Source organism: Rhamphochromis sp. 'chilingali' (assembly GCF_963969265.1).
Source record: "Rhamphochromis sp. 'chilingali' genome assembly, chromosome: 15".
Lineage (NCBI taxonomy): Eukaryota > Metazoa > Chordata > Actinopteri > Cichliformes > Cichlidae > Rhamphochromis > Rhamphochromis sp. 'chilingali'.
In genome coordinates this window covers 13764552-13777778 of record NC_137942.1, presented here as the reverse complement: position 1 = coordinate 13777778, position 13227 = coordinate 13764552, and the positions used below count along the sequence as shown (strand labels likewise).

The 13227-nt window shown below is 37.8% G+C and overlaps 2 protein-coding genes across 2 annotated transcripts in view; both read right to left on the bottom strand.

Moving 5' to 3' along the window:
- LOC308412061 (E3 ubiquitin-protein ligase rnf213-alpha-like) overlaps positions 1-5602 on the bottom strand; it is a 32994-nt gene extending 27392 nt beyond the window's left edge. The window contains exons 1-4 of the mRNA XM_080906143.1: positions 5490-5602; positions 3553-3671; positions 1660-1817; positions 63-749 (exon numbers count right to left, since the gene is read on the bottom strand). Coding sequence (XP_080762269.1) covers positions 63-749; positions 1660-1817; positions 3553-3652 — 945 coding nt within the window. The 5' untranslated portion in view covers positions 3653-3671; positions 5490-5602. The remainder of the gene's footprint in view (positions 1-62; positions 750-1659; positions 1818-3552; positions 3672-5489) is intronic.
- Positions 5603-11701: 6099 nt separating this feature from the next.
- LOC308411659 (uncharacterized protein) lies at positions 11702-12885 on the bottom strand. The gene is made up of 5 exons (XM_080905629.1): positions 12762-12885; positions 12637-12691; positions 12388-12518; positions 12252-12305; positions 11702-12111 (listed from the first exon to the last, which is right to left on the bottom strand). The coding sequence occupies exons 1-5, from the start codon at positions 12836-12838 to the stop codon at positions 11979-11981; spliced, it is 450 nt and encodes a 149-aa protein (XP_080761755.1). The 5' UTR covers positions 12839-12885; the 3' UTR covers positions 11702-11978.
- Positions 12886-13227: the final 342 nt, after the last annotated feature.

Genomic DNA, 13227 nt, shown 5'->3' with positions numbered 1-13227 from the left:
CATAAATGTTATTGTTGGTCAATAACAATTATTTTCACATATTCTGACTTAGCCAGTAATACCTTTTCAGTATGAGGTCCAAAAACCTTTTGTTGGCCAGTTGCAACAGGCTGCTTCTGATTCTGTTCCTGCTGATTTTTTCCCTTCTGCGTGTTTTCCTTTGACTGCTTTGCATTTGCAGCCACATTAGCATTCTGGTCCTGTTTAGGTTTTTTAGCATTGTCTGCTTCTTTCTGGTTCTTCAAGGTTTTTTCCTTTGGATCTTTAGCCGTAGTGGCCTTGGTCCCTTTACTTGAAGCTGACTGAGGGGTTGTACTCTTGTTGTCCTCTGAGGCAGGACGTTGAGCTGGAGTGTCGGCTGGTCCTGTCTTCTGTGGCTGATTGTCAGGAGATGTGTGTGCATTGCTCTCCATCTCGTTCATGCTATTTGTTGCCGCCTCAGATTGCTCCACTGTTTTTGCCTGTACTGGGGCATCAGACTTTTCACTCTGATTGGTTTGTGCATCTTCAGCAATGGCAACAACATCATTAGCTGGCAAGAAACTAGGCTGGCTTTCTAACGAGGAAAACCTATCTTGGAGTGAATCTGGTGTTGTGTCCATTTCATTGTCTGAGCTTTCACTGTCAGAAGAGTCTCTTTCTCCCTGTGTCTCCTTCCCCTGCTTATCTCCCGGAGAAATGTGTGACAGATCTTGATCTGATGACAAGGTGCCATCTTTTTTCTTTTTGTTCTTCCTTTTCTTTTTTTTCTATGTAGACAAAACAAAAAAAACAAAAAAAAACCCAGATCTGTTTTGAAAATATCACAAATATGATTTCCTATATTAGATAACAAGAACATATTTTAGATTCATAAATACTCAAACCCACTTGACATTTTAAAGACTGAAAAATTTACTTTTTTTAAGGAAGCATATAAATGTAAAAGAAATATATATTAATTTGCATATATGCTTTGTACAATTTATTGCCTAAAATGTATTTAGGAATTTTTGTATTTAGTTTATAAATTCGGGGGGGATCAGACTGATGATGTAGAAGTCTCAAAAACCAAACTTCACCAAAACTTGACTCAAATATGACAGACTAAACATTAAAGGGTTAAACTATACTATTAACTAGTTCCAGGTCACAGAAGTCTGCCTTTACACTTGTGAAAATATTCTTGCAATGTAAAAAATTAAATTTAAACACTCACCTAGAGTGCTTAACAAATTTAATAAAAACAAAATAACAAATGTGTCAAAAACATGTTTAAAACTAAAAATAAGATTGTTATTGATTAGGTAAATAAAACTGAACTCGCATTTTTGTAACAAAATTCGAGCCAGCACACTGGACTTCTCTGAGAAGCCACAAATGAACCAATCGAAACATTCAACCAGTAAAACTAATGTTTCTGTTTAGGAATGCAAATAAATAAATGCAAATAAAACAGTAAATTTGAAAATGAACAAATCACAGAAATTATTATAGTTTAGTGATAAAAAATATATATAATTTTCATTATATACAGGTGGATTAATTATTATAGAAAAAATGAATTTGGAATAAACCTTACACTGGGTTGTGGCATAAACTCACTGTACACCTACTGTACAAAATATGTCGTTCCCACAGACTAAACCAACAGGCCTGGCAAGATTATGACACGCTCACCTTTTTCTTTGGGTTGTTGTTGATGACCTCGTCATTTGGCCGTTTGGGGGATTTACTGGATTCTTTGTTGTCCACCGGTGGGGTGTTTTTCTGTGAATCTGGCTTCTCAATTGGACCTTCCCCATCTGCTACCAAAGACTTTGGCTGATCGCCTGCATCTATGTTAACAATGAGGGGTTAATAAAAATACATAAATAACTTAATTAAATAAAAATAACAAATTATAAATTATAAGTTAGAAAAAATAAAATAAAATGAGCTAATTTCTAAAGACATGTGAAAACCACTGTGATAAGTATATAGTCCTGCTTTTCATTCTGGCACATCACTTTGCCAGTCAAAGATTTAGAGAAGCATGAACTCTGACAGAGTCAACATGCATGTTCAATAAATAGTTAAAATGACATTTTGATTTCTGTCCATAAATTAATAGGGACATATATTAAACCACAAAAGGTGGCATTTGTATGTTTTCACTTTGACCCACGTAGGCAAATTTTCTTTTAACTATAAAGAAAACACCTGAGCTTGTTCAGTAAGTCACAAGGCACAAATTTGCATTTTCTGACCCTTAAAAAGTAGGCCAACACGCTGTCACGATAGGTAATCTTACACCTATGTGGACATGCGGTTAAATCAGAGCCTATTTGCCCTATAAAACAAAAATAAACTAAACAAAAAACTATAAAATATAACTGAAAATTCAAGTGTTGTTAACAGGAATACAAAAATCAAGGTAAAGCACAGAATAAAATAAACACGTAGTTTGAAAACAGTTGATATATGTACAATCTTAATGGAAAGTCTGGTTAAACAAAAAAAAAAAATCTTTGAACTGTTTTCTAAAAGAGTCCACAGAGTCAGCTAAATGCAGTCGTAGTGGGACACGAAAGACACCTGAAAGCCTCTGCTCCCCTTTAGTCTTCAATCTTGTATGAAGAGCAACTAGCAAATTCTGAGCCTGTGATCGAAGACTGCAAGCAGCAGTATGTTTGGTAAGAAGCTGGGATTAATAGTCTGGAGCCTTTCTGTTAAGTGCTCTGTAGGTGAGTACAAGAATTTTAAAATGAATCAAAGTCTACTGAGAGCCAGTGTAAAGAGCAAGAATAATATGAGCTCACTTGTTAGAATCCATTACTAGTCTGGCAGCTGCATTTTTGTTTACCTCAGAGACAAAACAGGTTTATCCCTGCCAGGAAACAGGGCATTACAGTAACACGTAATGACACAAGAGCACGGATCATTTTCTCCAGTTCAGCCAAGAAGGCCTTATGTCACAATTTAGAAGTGTGGGGTTTTTTTGAGTTAAAAAAATTAAGAAACAGGAATGAGAAATGAAAGAATACATGCAAGGAATCTAAACTTTCCAAATACTGGATGCTGGATTGATTTTTAGGATATAATAATGGCCTTTAGTCTTAGTTTTCCTTGACTAAAGGCTTAGTATGAACTGATAACACAGATGTATCTACAATCTCTTTTTTTTCCCCCACATTATGCAAGCCGTACCTAATTTTGCTTTGACATGTGCAACATGACTAATGTAAATCCTCATGTCAGGAAAAAATGTGCAATATAAGTTATGCGCAGATGAACAGCCCTTATCATCACATAATTTTACATGATTAAATTCCTTGTATACAGGTTTTTAATCTATATTTATAGAAAAGTGTAATTTCATTATGTCTGCAGAGCTGCATGTTCAAACTATAATTTTATTTGTTGACAGGCCGTGAAAAAAGCATCCACACTGTTAATCAAATACAGAGCCGTTTAAATAATACAGTACATTATGCCAAATTAACAGGAACAACAAAGTTGTCACTTGGACTTCTTCAAATATTATAAACAACTATATAAAATGAAACCACATTTCTGACCTCATCTACTTACCTTGTGCATTTGTAGGTTTAACAGACAGCCCTAGGCCACAGTTACTGCAGAATTTGGCTGTTTTCTCTACAATGTTATGGCCACAGCGTGAGCACTTCATCTTCAGACTTCAGTGATCACTGCAAAGAAAGAAACTATTTTCACTTCAAGACCATCTCAAAATTTTCTTTCACTTTCTATTTTGGCAGCCGATGTCACATGAAACTGTGTTCAGCTACACAACAACACACCAGTCGCATTGTCTTTATCTCCTCTGAACTTTGATCAGTCATACCCAAGAAGCTGGCCTGTGAGAGACTGAATTGGAAGTCATTTTACAAGAGAGTCAGTGAGTCAACTGAACGCCCACATTCATGGCCCGCGAACAAGCATCCAATAAAAAACTGACATTAACCAAAGAGGAAAAAAAACTGGGAACCCTCACAGCACACTTTAATAGCACGCCCTTAAAAGAAAAATTCAGTTAACACTGACCAAAAGTAGTTCTAATGAGGAAATAAGTAATTCTTTATATGCCATAAATAGTTCAAACATGATATAGGACATTTCACAAAGAGTAGAAGCGGAGAAGGTGGTTTTCCTCCTTCCTTTTCCTCATACTTTCAATAAATACTTCACATTACTTATTAGCTGGAAATGTAAAGGCGATATTACGTGAATGACTGAATAACTCAAAATAACATAAATTCGTGAACCACCCAAGTTAATATTATGCCATTATTCTTTGATTTCGATTGATTTTTAATGTCATGAATAAAGAGTCAAAATTGGGTAATCCTTATATCTGCTGGGATCAAGTCATTCAATCCAGCGATGGATACTTCGCTTTCATTTCTGCATAATTCATCTGGCAATCGCTCTCCCTCTTTGTCAAACGCATGGTCTTCATTGGACTTCTGGTTACACTTTAATGCAACAATTGCTTTGGGCGTTTTCAATCCACTGAGAAAAGCTATTAAGGTTTAAGACATCTGACCCAAATACAAATAAATACACTGTGAAATATAACTGGTTCAACCCAGTTTGATTTTAGAGCCCAACCAATAATGCCTTTTTGTGAGACTGATGTCAATAATTAGTAAGTTTGCAGGAATATAATCAATTTAGTATAAGCAAGGAAAGGAAATGAACAATCAGCATCAAGGTCGGTTAGGTCTTTTGCGATTTGATTTAGACTTCAAACGATTTCTTTATTTCTTAATAAAATGTAACAAATACAGTAAACACCATCGCGTGTGTTTAAACCGTATCTCTATATTGCTGAAAATACTGCAAATAACAAGTGACTATTCCATTCTAGGAGATGAGCTTTCATACTTTCACAGATAAAGGCGGGACGACCTTTTTCAAGAACTTAAGGAGTGACTCTTCTTGAAGCGAAAAGATCTTTGGCTTAGAAGTTCGGCCATTCACATGTTCCCTGCGTAAAGAAACGCACACGTTTTACGTCACTTCTTGCGTGCCAGTGCGTTTGACAACAACAAAACAGAGAGAAAGCGAACTAAATGGCCACGAAGTCACTGACAAAATAAAACCTGCAGAATCACGACAAGCTTAGCAGCAGCAGGGAAGGCTCTTAGTCACACTACAGAGAGCACTATTGCTAAAATTAAGTAGCGACTCTGCTAACTAGCTTCCCCGAAGCAGCCAGCCTAATGAGCTGCGCAGCTAACATTAGCTTGGGCAGTTAGCTCTGATTCACTCTCAATAATAAACGGAGATACTATTAGAAAGAACGAACGTCAACCAAACTTCATTACCCCGTAACCCAGCTGGAGCCAGACAGACCTGGCCCAAGGCAGCGCAGTCTGATAGCTAATTCTGTTATTAGGATGAGTTTATTCCTACTGTGTCACAACGGAAATTCTGACATTGTGACAGTCACCCAATGCTCATAACAATAAATAAATAACAGCCGACCTGAGCCGCCTTCCTACCTTCTCTTCTGTGCTGCAAAAAGGAGAAAGCCTGCAAATCATCTCTGCTGGTCCCACTACGCAGCCGTCAAAGACACGTCCAAGACCTGCTGTCCCCTCGTTTCCGTATCTACTAAAGTTTCGTTTTGTCAGAAATGGGCGTGAGCTAAGTTTACTTCTATAATCACTAATAAAATCGGGGTTTCTTTTGCCTCTGACTAAGCTGGTTTTCATTCATAGGTAATGAAAGCACAAGTTGAACTAGAGACAAACGACCTCTTCTAGGGGTACTTGAGTGCATGGATGCATGTGCTGTAAAGTGATTTAAACTCACCTTATTTTTTTCTTAGCATAAATGAAGTTTATGAAAAAGTATCTTATGGCACAACCTGTGGATGCAACATATTAAACATCTTAATTAAAAAAATATATATTTTTTTTTTTCACAGATTGTGATTAAAAAATAAAGTTCATTTGTTTGCTACAGTTTATATTTCAGCATCTGAAATGTACAAAAACCGATTATATTACACAATAATTGTACAGGAAAAACAGCTAAAATGGGGTTGGTCACATGCGGTCAGTTGCCATGTGATGGTGTTTGTTTGTCATTACATTGTACTTTCCTATTGCCTTTAGGCAAGGACAAACTGCTCAATAGACATGCTCTGTGTGACCAGCAGGAGGAAATAAGCATGCTGCAGTTACAAACTCCTGGAAATGTGCCCATAATGTGTAAAAGTTTGAGACTGTTAAGAAAAGGAGAGGGGGGGGAGAAAGGCTGGCTTTAAATCTTTTAGGAAACTTCATAAAAAGCATTCCAAACTGAATGGAATTCTGCAATCTGTCACATTTGACAGATTTATTTATTTGTTTAACAGCAAAACACTCATGAAAGTAGCACTGGAGCAGCAGATCCTTTCATGCATCAGAATAAGTGGCCCTCAACACAGCAGGTTTGTTCCGCTGACATTTGAAGTCTACATGCAGGCTCCTGCAGGCACTGGGTGATGGCTGAAAACAAATATTTAAAGTCATAAAAAACAGCTGTTTAGTTTGTAACATTTATAAGCTGATAAGAAAGGAATATGCAGTGAAAAATGAAACCGATCCACACCATCATGTTACAGTAAATTCTCAGTAAAGGCCAACATGCTCAAACTGCATATGTTTATTGTTACACTGAGTGTCCTGTGTTGCCTGTGGAATGACCTTTAGTCCTGTTATGAGCTGTGCCTCTCCATAGCTCTCACAGGACACCCACTCACCTACTGAAGAGAGATTTATTTTGAATGTCTTTGAGTCATATTAGTCAAAAATCTGAACCCAAGCTCATGCTATGCTCTTACATTTTCAACAGAGGGCAGAATAACCCAATTATGTGTAGTAGTATTTCACACTGTACTGTGGCTGCTCATCAGGGTTAAAAAAAAAAAAAAAAAAGTATCTCGAGTTGTTAGGTGTTAGTTGTTAGCTCTAAGTTTTTCCACAACTCCCCTATAGTGGGTCTTAAATGATGTAAAATGAGTGCTGAACACTCCTTTGTGGACCAATGTGCAAGCAAAATGTTAGGTTAAAGTCACTCAGATCAAACCAGCTCACTGGATCTTTGCCATCACCACCTTTAGATGTTGTAGGTGTTCCTCCCACGAGTCACTGTAAATCACCACATCAGGTAGGCTTAACGATTATATCCATTAACCTTTAAAAAGTTAAGGGTGCCCCATGGAGACCAAAGGGTAAAACACTGCAATGAAATAAACCTATTCCTGGAATCGGAAAGGCTGTGTATTCTAAATGCACTTGCCAGTAATATTTACACAAATCTAAGGTTGTGATGTATCTGGCCTTTCCTAGTCTTTCCAGCAGCTCATCAATGAAAGGCAAGGGATAAGGATCGAAACAGGAAATGCTGTTTAGCTTTCTCGAGTCTGGACAAAATTGAAGTTGAGTTCAAGTATCTGACTTAAACACCCAAAATTGGTGTTTCAGCCAAATAGCTGCACTTTGGTACATCGCTTTCATTTTGGGCAGGTCCATTACCGCGATAAGTAGAAACCACTAAACAGACAGCAGTACAAAAGCTTGTGTTCAGGGTGGGGGTTTCCACTGACTCAGACACAGCATACAAGAAGGATGGCAGCAGAGTCATTTTTGCCATTGTTCACTTTGTTTGTTTGTTTGATTGATTGATTGATTGATGTTGTCCAATTTGTGCCCTACACTATTGTCTGGAGCTGAACTGTGATTTATGAAATTTGTTCTTGTTGAACTTTACCTGTACAGTGTGCTGTAAATGGTACAATCATCATCATTAGTTGAGTCCATCTTTTGCTCCCTGCTGATGACATAGTGGATCAGTGAAAAATGCAGCACAAGTTGAATAATATGTTGAAGCTGCAGGGATAGCTCACACGCATGCTTTTGTTTTGCTTTTAAAAACGATCGTTGAGTGCATGACTTGTTCCTCTTGTGACTGGCTCATGTCAACCACGGGATAGTTGCAGTAGTCCGTATTCTAGATACAATAATTAATAAGACATCAAAGAACACATATATAAGTTTCCTGCTTGGTGAATTGTACTCAGTCAGACAACACAAAATAACTTGCGAATAACTTGGGTAAACTATAAATGGGTTTCTTCAATAAACTAACTTATTAGGCAACCTCATAATGAGCTAACCTCTGCATTAAGGAAAAAAACAACACAACCAGTAAGCTTAATTGTAGCGCCATCTGCATGTTTACCTCATTTTCATTTTCTTGTGACTCTGTCCTTTTTGTGCACTGTCTGAAAGAAGAGATTTCCATCACTTTATTGTTGCATGTGTGAGCTGTAACAAATATAAATACACTTTACCCTCTGATGGCAACAACAGTGACCACAATGAGGAGTGCAGCAATAGAAGTACAGATAGCAATCTGATCTCTGGTGCCTGTCCACCAGTACACTGAGGAAACATGGATGTTGCACGTCAAAGTAAAAAAGACTGAACAAGTACGGTTTGTTTGGAAGGGTTTCCAAGGGCAGACTCTTCTTTGCAAAGCTGCGTCTGCACAAGCCACAGTGTTTGGAACATAAATCTATTTACCTTTGCCCCTTAACAGCACTGTAGAGGAGTTGTGACTCCCGTATTTGTTTGTAGCCATGCAGAAATAGTTGTGATCATCCTGAAAATCCTTCTTCAAATGTAGTTCACGTTGGTGTCCTGCTGCTGAAATGTGATCATTATATATTTTAAACCAGGTATAGTTCTCCACTGCTGGATTTGCATGGCTGTGGCAGATCAGGGTCTCTGTTGATGGTGTGACAGAAACTGATGTGTTCCTGGGGCCATCTAAAATAAAGTCATTAGTGAAATCATCTTACATAAATCAGATTCATTATTTTGGTATCTAAATTGTGAGGAAATATTTAATGTGTTGCAGTAAAGAACAATGTTTCCATGCTTAACTCTTACATACTGCTCATATGTCTTCACAGTATTTGAATGCACAAACAGCCACTTGGCATTAGTAAATGAATCATTCATTCTTAATTTAAGTTTTAGAGAGTAAGGACTGTGTATCTGTTAGATTTTGCAACATTTAGTCAATGATTTAAAATGCTTTTAACTACAATTCATGCTTTAACCTTACATTTATAAAGCATTTTATTCTGTAAATTTCAAAGATTTTATCTGCCGCACATCTATGACCCTCTGAATTATCTTATTATGCACATCCTATTTGATCACTCCTATGCTGTTTTGCTATTTCACTGTTTAACGAGTCCATTACAATTCAAAAGCCAGCAGGCACCTATCTCTGGGAACCTGGGCAAATGTGATGTGAACAGTAACAGTTCTCATAACACTGTCATGGCTGAACTGTAGAAAAACTTTCAACTTTGTAATAGTTTGGGTCATTTTTGCAAAAGTCATCCAATTTCAAGCTGAAAGAATCACATCTCTGGTATTGTTGCTCAGGTCAAATGTCAAAATGGGTCAAATTTGGCCTAAGCAGTATGTAAGGTTTAAAACATCGCTATACAATACTCACATTCAACATCAACATGTAGGACTCCTGAAGTTGTTCCTGTGCCTGTTTTTAGAGAACAAGTGTAGTTTCCAGAGTTTGTGAAGGAAACATTTCTTAATTGCAGCACTCGTCCATCCTGCAGGTGTTCTCCATTCTTAAACCAGATGAAGACAGATGAGAAGTTGCCAACATCACATCTGTCTGTGCAAGTAAGATTCACAGAGTCGCCTTCCTGGATTGATTCGTGTCTTTTGAGTTTCGTCATGGAAATGTTAAAATCTATGAGAGAAATGAATAACTTATGTTTCGACCTTGTCAGATTAAACAGCAAAGGGGAGTCGAAATTCTTTAAAAAGAAAACCAAAATTAAATCTTACCAACGATTTTTAGTGTTGACCCACTTTTTCCAGTCCATTGGCCATTTGTGGAGTTGGTTATAAATCTAAAGGCATATTTTCCTTCATCACTGTGCTCCACTTGGTGTATTTGCAGTGAACAGTTATTCCGTTTGTTACCAACATACTGAAATCGCGAAGAGCTATTATTTGAGCCACTGTGATAAATGAACGGACCTGCAAAAATATTTTTGTGTCCCCACATGACTTCCTGTACTATGTGTTTGTCAGGATAGGAAAATGAACAAAGAATGACAACAGATGATCCTTTCACTACACACATATGAGGCTGTTGATACTCTACCTTCCACTTACTGCAGAGAACACCTGGAACAGAAGCATTAATCTTAATTTTCTTTTGCTTAAACATTTCGAAATTCCCTTAAAATAAGAAATAAATGTCGCACTTACCTCCAAAGAACAGTGTTAGTGTCAATTTTAGGGTGATGTGTTCAGTGCACATGTTGGAGCTTTTTTAAGTTACACAAGCATAAAGTTTAAAATCACTTAAAGTTATCACGAACGGACAGAGAAAAAGTGACTTTGTCCTTTATCTTCTTTCTCTGCTATGTGCTACTTTCTACATGGTAGGTGCCATCTGGTCATGCAAACCACAGATGCAGTCAACATCTAAGGTTTAGAAGAGAGCATATGAAACCATGTAGCAGCATCAGAGGCGCTGTGGTATGTTTGTTTTTTTTTTCTCTGCTCTTCTTTTCTAACCAAATGTTGCTGGAACATAACGATTCATTCTCTTGAATCTCATGCATGTCACCAGACGTTTTACTGCCCACCACTGATTAACAGCTAACACTCATATCACACAACAATGAACAGATTTCACAGCAAATTTATAATATGAACCCCTCTGTGGGAAAAATGGGAAACGACTCACGTGCACAGCCATTATTGCTAGGTTTGATGTTGATGCATGTAATGTGCCATTACAGTGTTTTATTCACATTATCTTATAATGCATGAAGGCAAGCAGTGGCATGGTGCACAGATCCGTGTTTTAAATCCGCACTGAGGCTTTTCTGTGTGGAGTTTCTATGTTCTCTCTGTGTCTGTGTAGGTCTTTCTGACTTCCTACCACAATCCATAGGCCACATGGGTCACATTAGGTTCTGACCCTGCCTCCTACCCTGGGTAAGGAGGTCAGTCCACTGATAGATGAACGCACTGACTGATCATGTCCACAGTGACAAATCGATCTGAACTGCAGAGAACTTCTATAATTGAGGTGAGTGGCGGAGTTCTTGAAGTTTAAGAACTTCTGAGAATTTGTCACTGTTGTCTCTTTAAGTCGAATCATAGACAAGAACAATTTGTAGTTCTTTTAAAAAAGCATTCACACACTGCTCTTTACTTTTCTTTCCTACTTCATTTGTCTGTTTTCTTTTTCTTTGCATTATACATCACATACTAATGGAATATTGACAGTATAGTACTGCCTCTGATTACTATTATCCACTGGATCATCTCCTTCTCTTACTTTCTAAATTTCCCCTGTGACCTGCTACCTCAGATCTAAAATTGTGTCGTTTGAGTAATTGAAGACCCAATCGCAGGAGACATAATGTTCAACAGAAAGTGAGCTTTAATGGAGGAAATAAATCCAATACAAACTCCAAATAGCAAAATCCAAAAGGCACAAAGGAGACTAGAACAGTACAGCGTACCATCAGGAACGTAACTGAACAAGACCGACACAACACAGCAAAGGAATATACATACACACCAAGGGCTGATTAGGGATTACACAACAGGAAATCAGGTGAGGACAGATAGGAAGCAGTAAAACCAGTAAAACAGAAAAGAGAACAAACAAGACAAACACCGAAGTTAATGCTAACACAAGAGAATGCCGAGCATTAACAATAGTGAAAAATGGGGGGAATGCATAAATAAAATACAGTACTCACAACATACTAAAATAATAAATAATATAGAATGACAAAGAATTCAACCTGGAGCTGGAATCAAGCAGAAGATCTCGAACCCCAACATCAAATCTTGGGACATGAATGGGCAGTATGGGAGAGTGGGCAGGTCACTGTTCCTCTCCTCACAAGTTCACCCAGTGTGAAGTCACTAGAACTTTGACCCCTTTAACAAACAGGCTCCCTCTTCAGTATATGGAGGCTGCTTTCTTTTAGGCGAGGCATATATTGGGCCAGCTGCCTCCTGTCGGTTCTGTGGGTGGTTCAAAGCTGCACAAACTGGTCTAAGTAATGATACAGAAATGACAGCATGTAACAGAATGAAGTGTCCATAGCTCCTGACAGATACACAATTTCCCATATTATCGTTATTATTACTATCATTATTATTAGTAGTAGTAGTGGTATACTGTCTGAGTCTTACCTGCAAACTGTGCTGTAAATGACATCTTCACTTTGGGTGTTCTTCTGCTGCTCCCTGCACGTAATACATTCTATCAGCATGTTCCTCCAGTACAATAAATAATATATTTTTATCTTATATTGTTGAAATATCTCACGCGTTTGGCTTTCTTTTGTTGTGGAAGTAAACAGCCGCGTAGACGATTTCAGTGGTTTCTCCTTCACTCTGATCCTGATGTTGTGGTTGGTTATCATCACACATTGAGAGCCTGCTGACACGACCTGTGTTCTAGATAAAGTCACAAAGAAGCAACGCACAATTAACAACAATCTTCATTTTTTTCTACTGAACTCTAAATTTGAACTTCTGTTATTAATTAATGATTGTCCAGCAGTAATAGTAGCACCTGCGATTCTTTCTCACCACTTTCCACCGGTGACCTCATTTGCTTTTTGTTAAGTCTGAAAGATAAACAGAATTTAGGCGATGTGTTACAAAATTAGTGACATTTCAAAATTAGGTAACACTCACCTTCTAACAGCAATAAAAGTGGTCACAATCAGAACTACAGCAACTGTTACAATGACAAGTACGTATCCCCAAAACATTGGCCAGTTTTCTGTGAAACAAATTCATTGTTTTAATTCAGTAATGCCAGAGCCAAGCAAACTTTTAATGGTTATTGATACGAGTCAGAAAGCATCCAATAGCACCAGCCACTCAAACCTACTTACTTTTAATGTTTAAAGTGACAACAGAAGAGTTTTGACTTCCGTGTTTGTTGGTGACACTGCATAAATACTGGTCACTGTCCCTAGGGTGGAACACTGGCTGATGTCCAACATTTACAGAATCACCTGCAGCTATTCTGAACCACGTATAATTCTCCACGGGGGGGTTTGCATGACTGCTGCAAATCAGGGTAAAGTCGCTGCCAGGGTCTGCCCCCAAAGGTGGTTGGACAAGCACTGTGGTGTTCCTAGGGCCATCTGAAAAT

What these genes read in the sequence shown, in the direction of transcription:
- LOC308411659 (XM_080905629.1), bottom strand. Translation starts at nt 12,838, where the DNA reads ATGTTTTGGGGATACGTACTTGTCATTGTAACAGTTGCTGTAGTTCTG. An exon ending in GTGGTGAGAAAGAATCGCAG is followed by an intron (nt 12,519 to 12,636) that starts GTGCTACTATTA and finishes GACTTTATCTAG; the next exon opens with AACACAGGTCGTGTCAGCAG. An exon ending in ATTTACAGCACAGTTTGCAG is followed by an intron (nt 12,112 to 12,251) that starts GTAAGACTCAGA and finishes ATCATTACTTAG; the next exon opens with ACCAGTTTGTGCAGCTTTGA.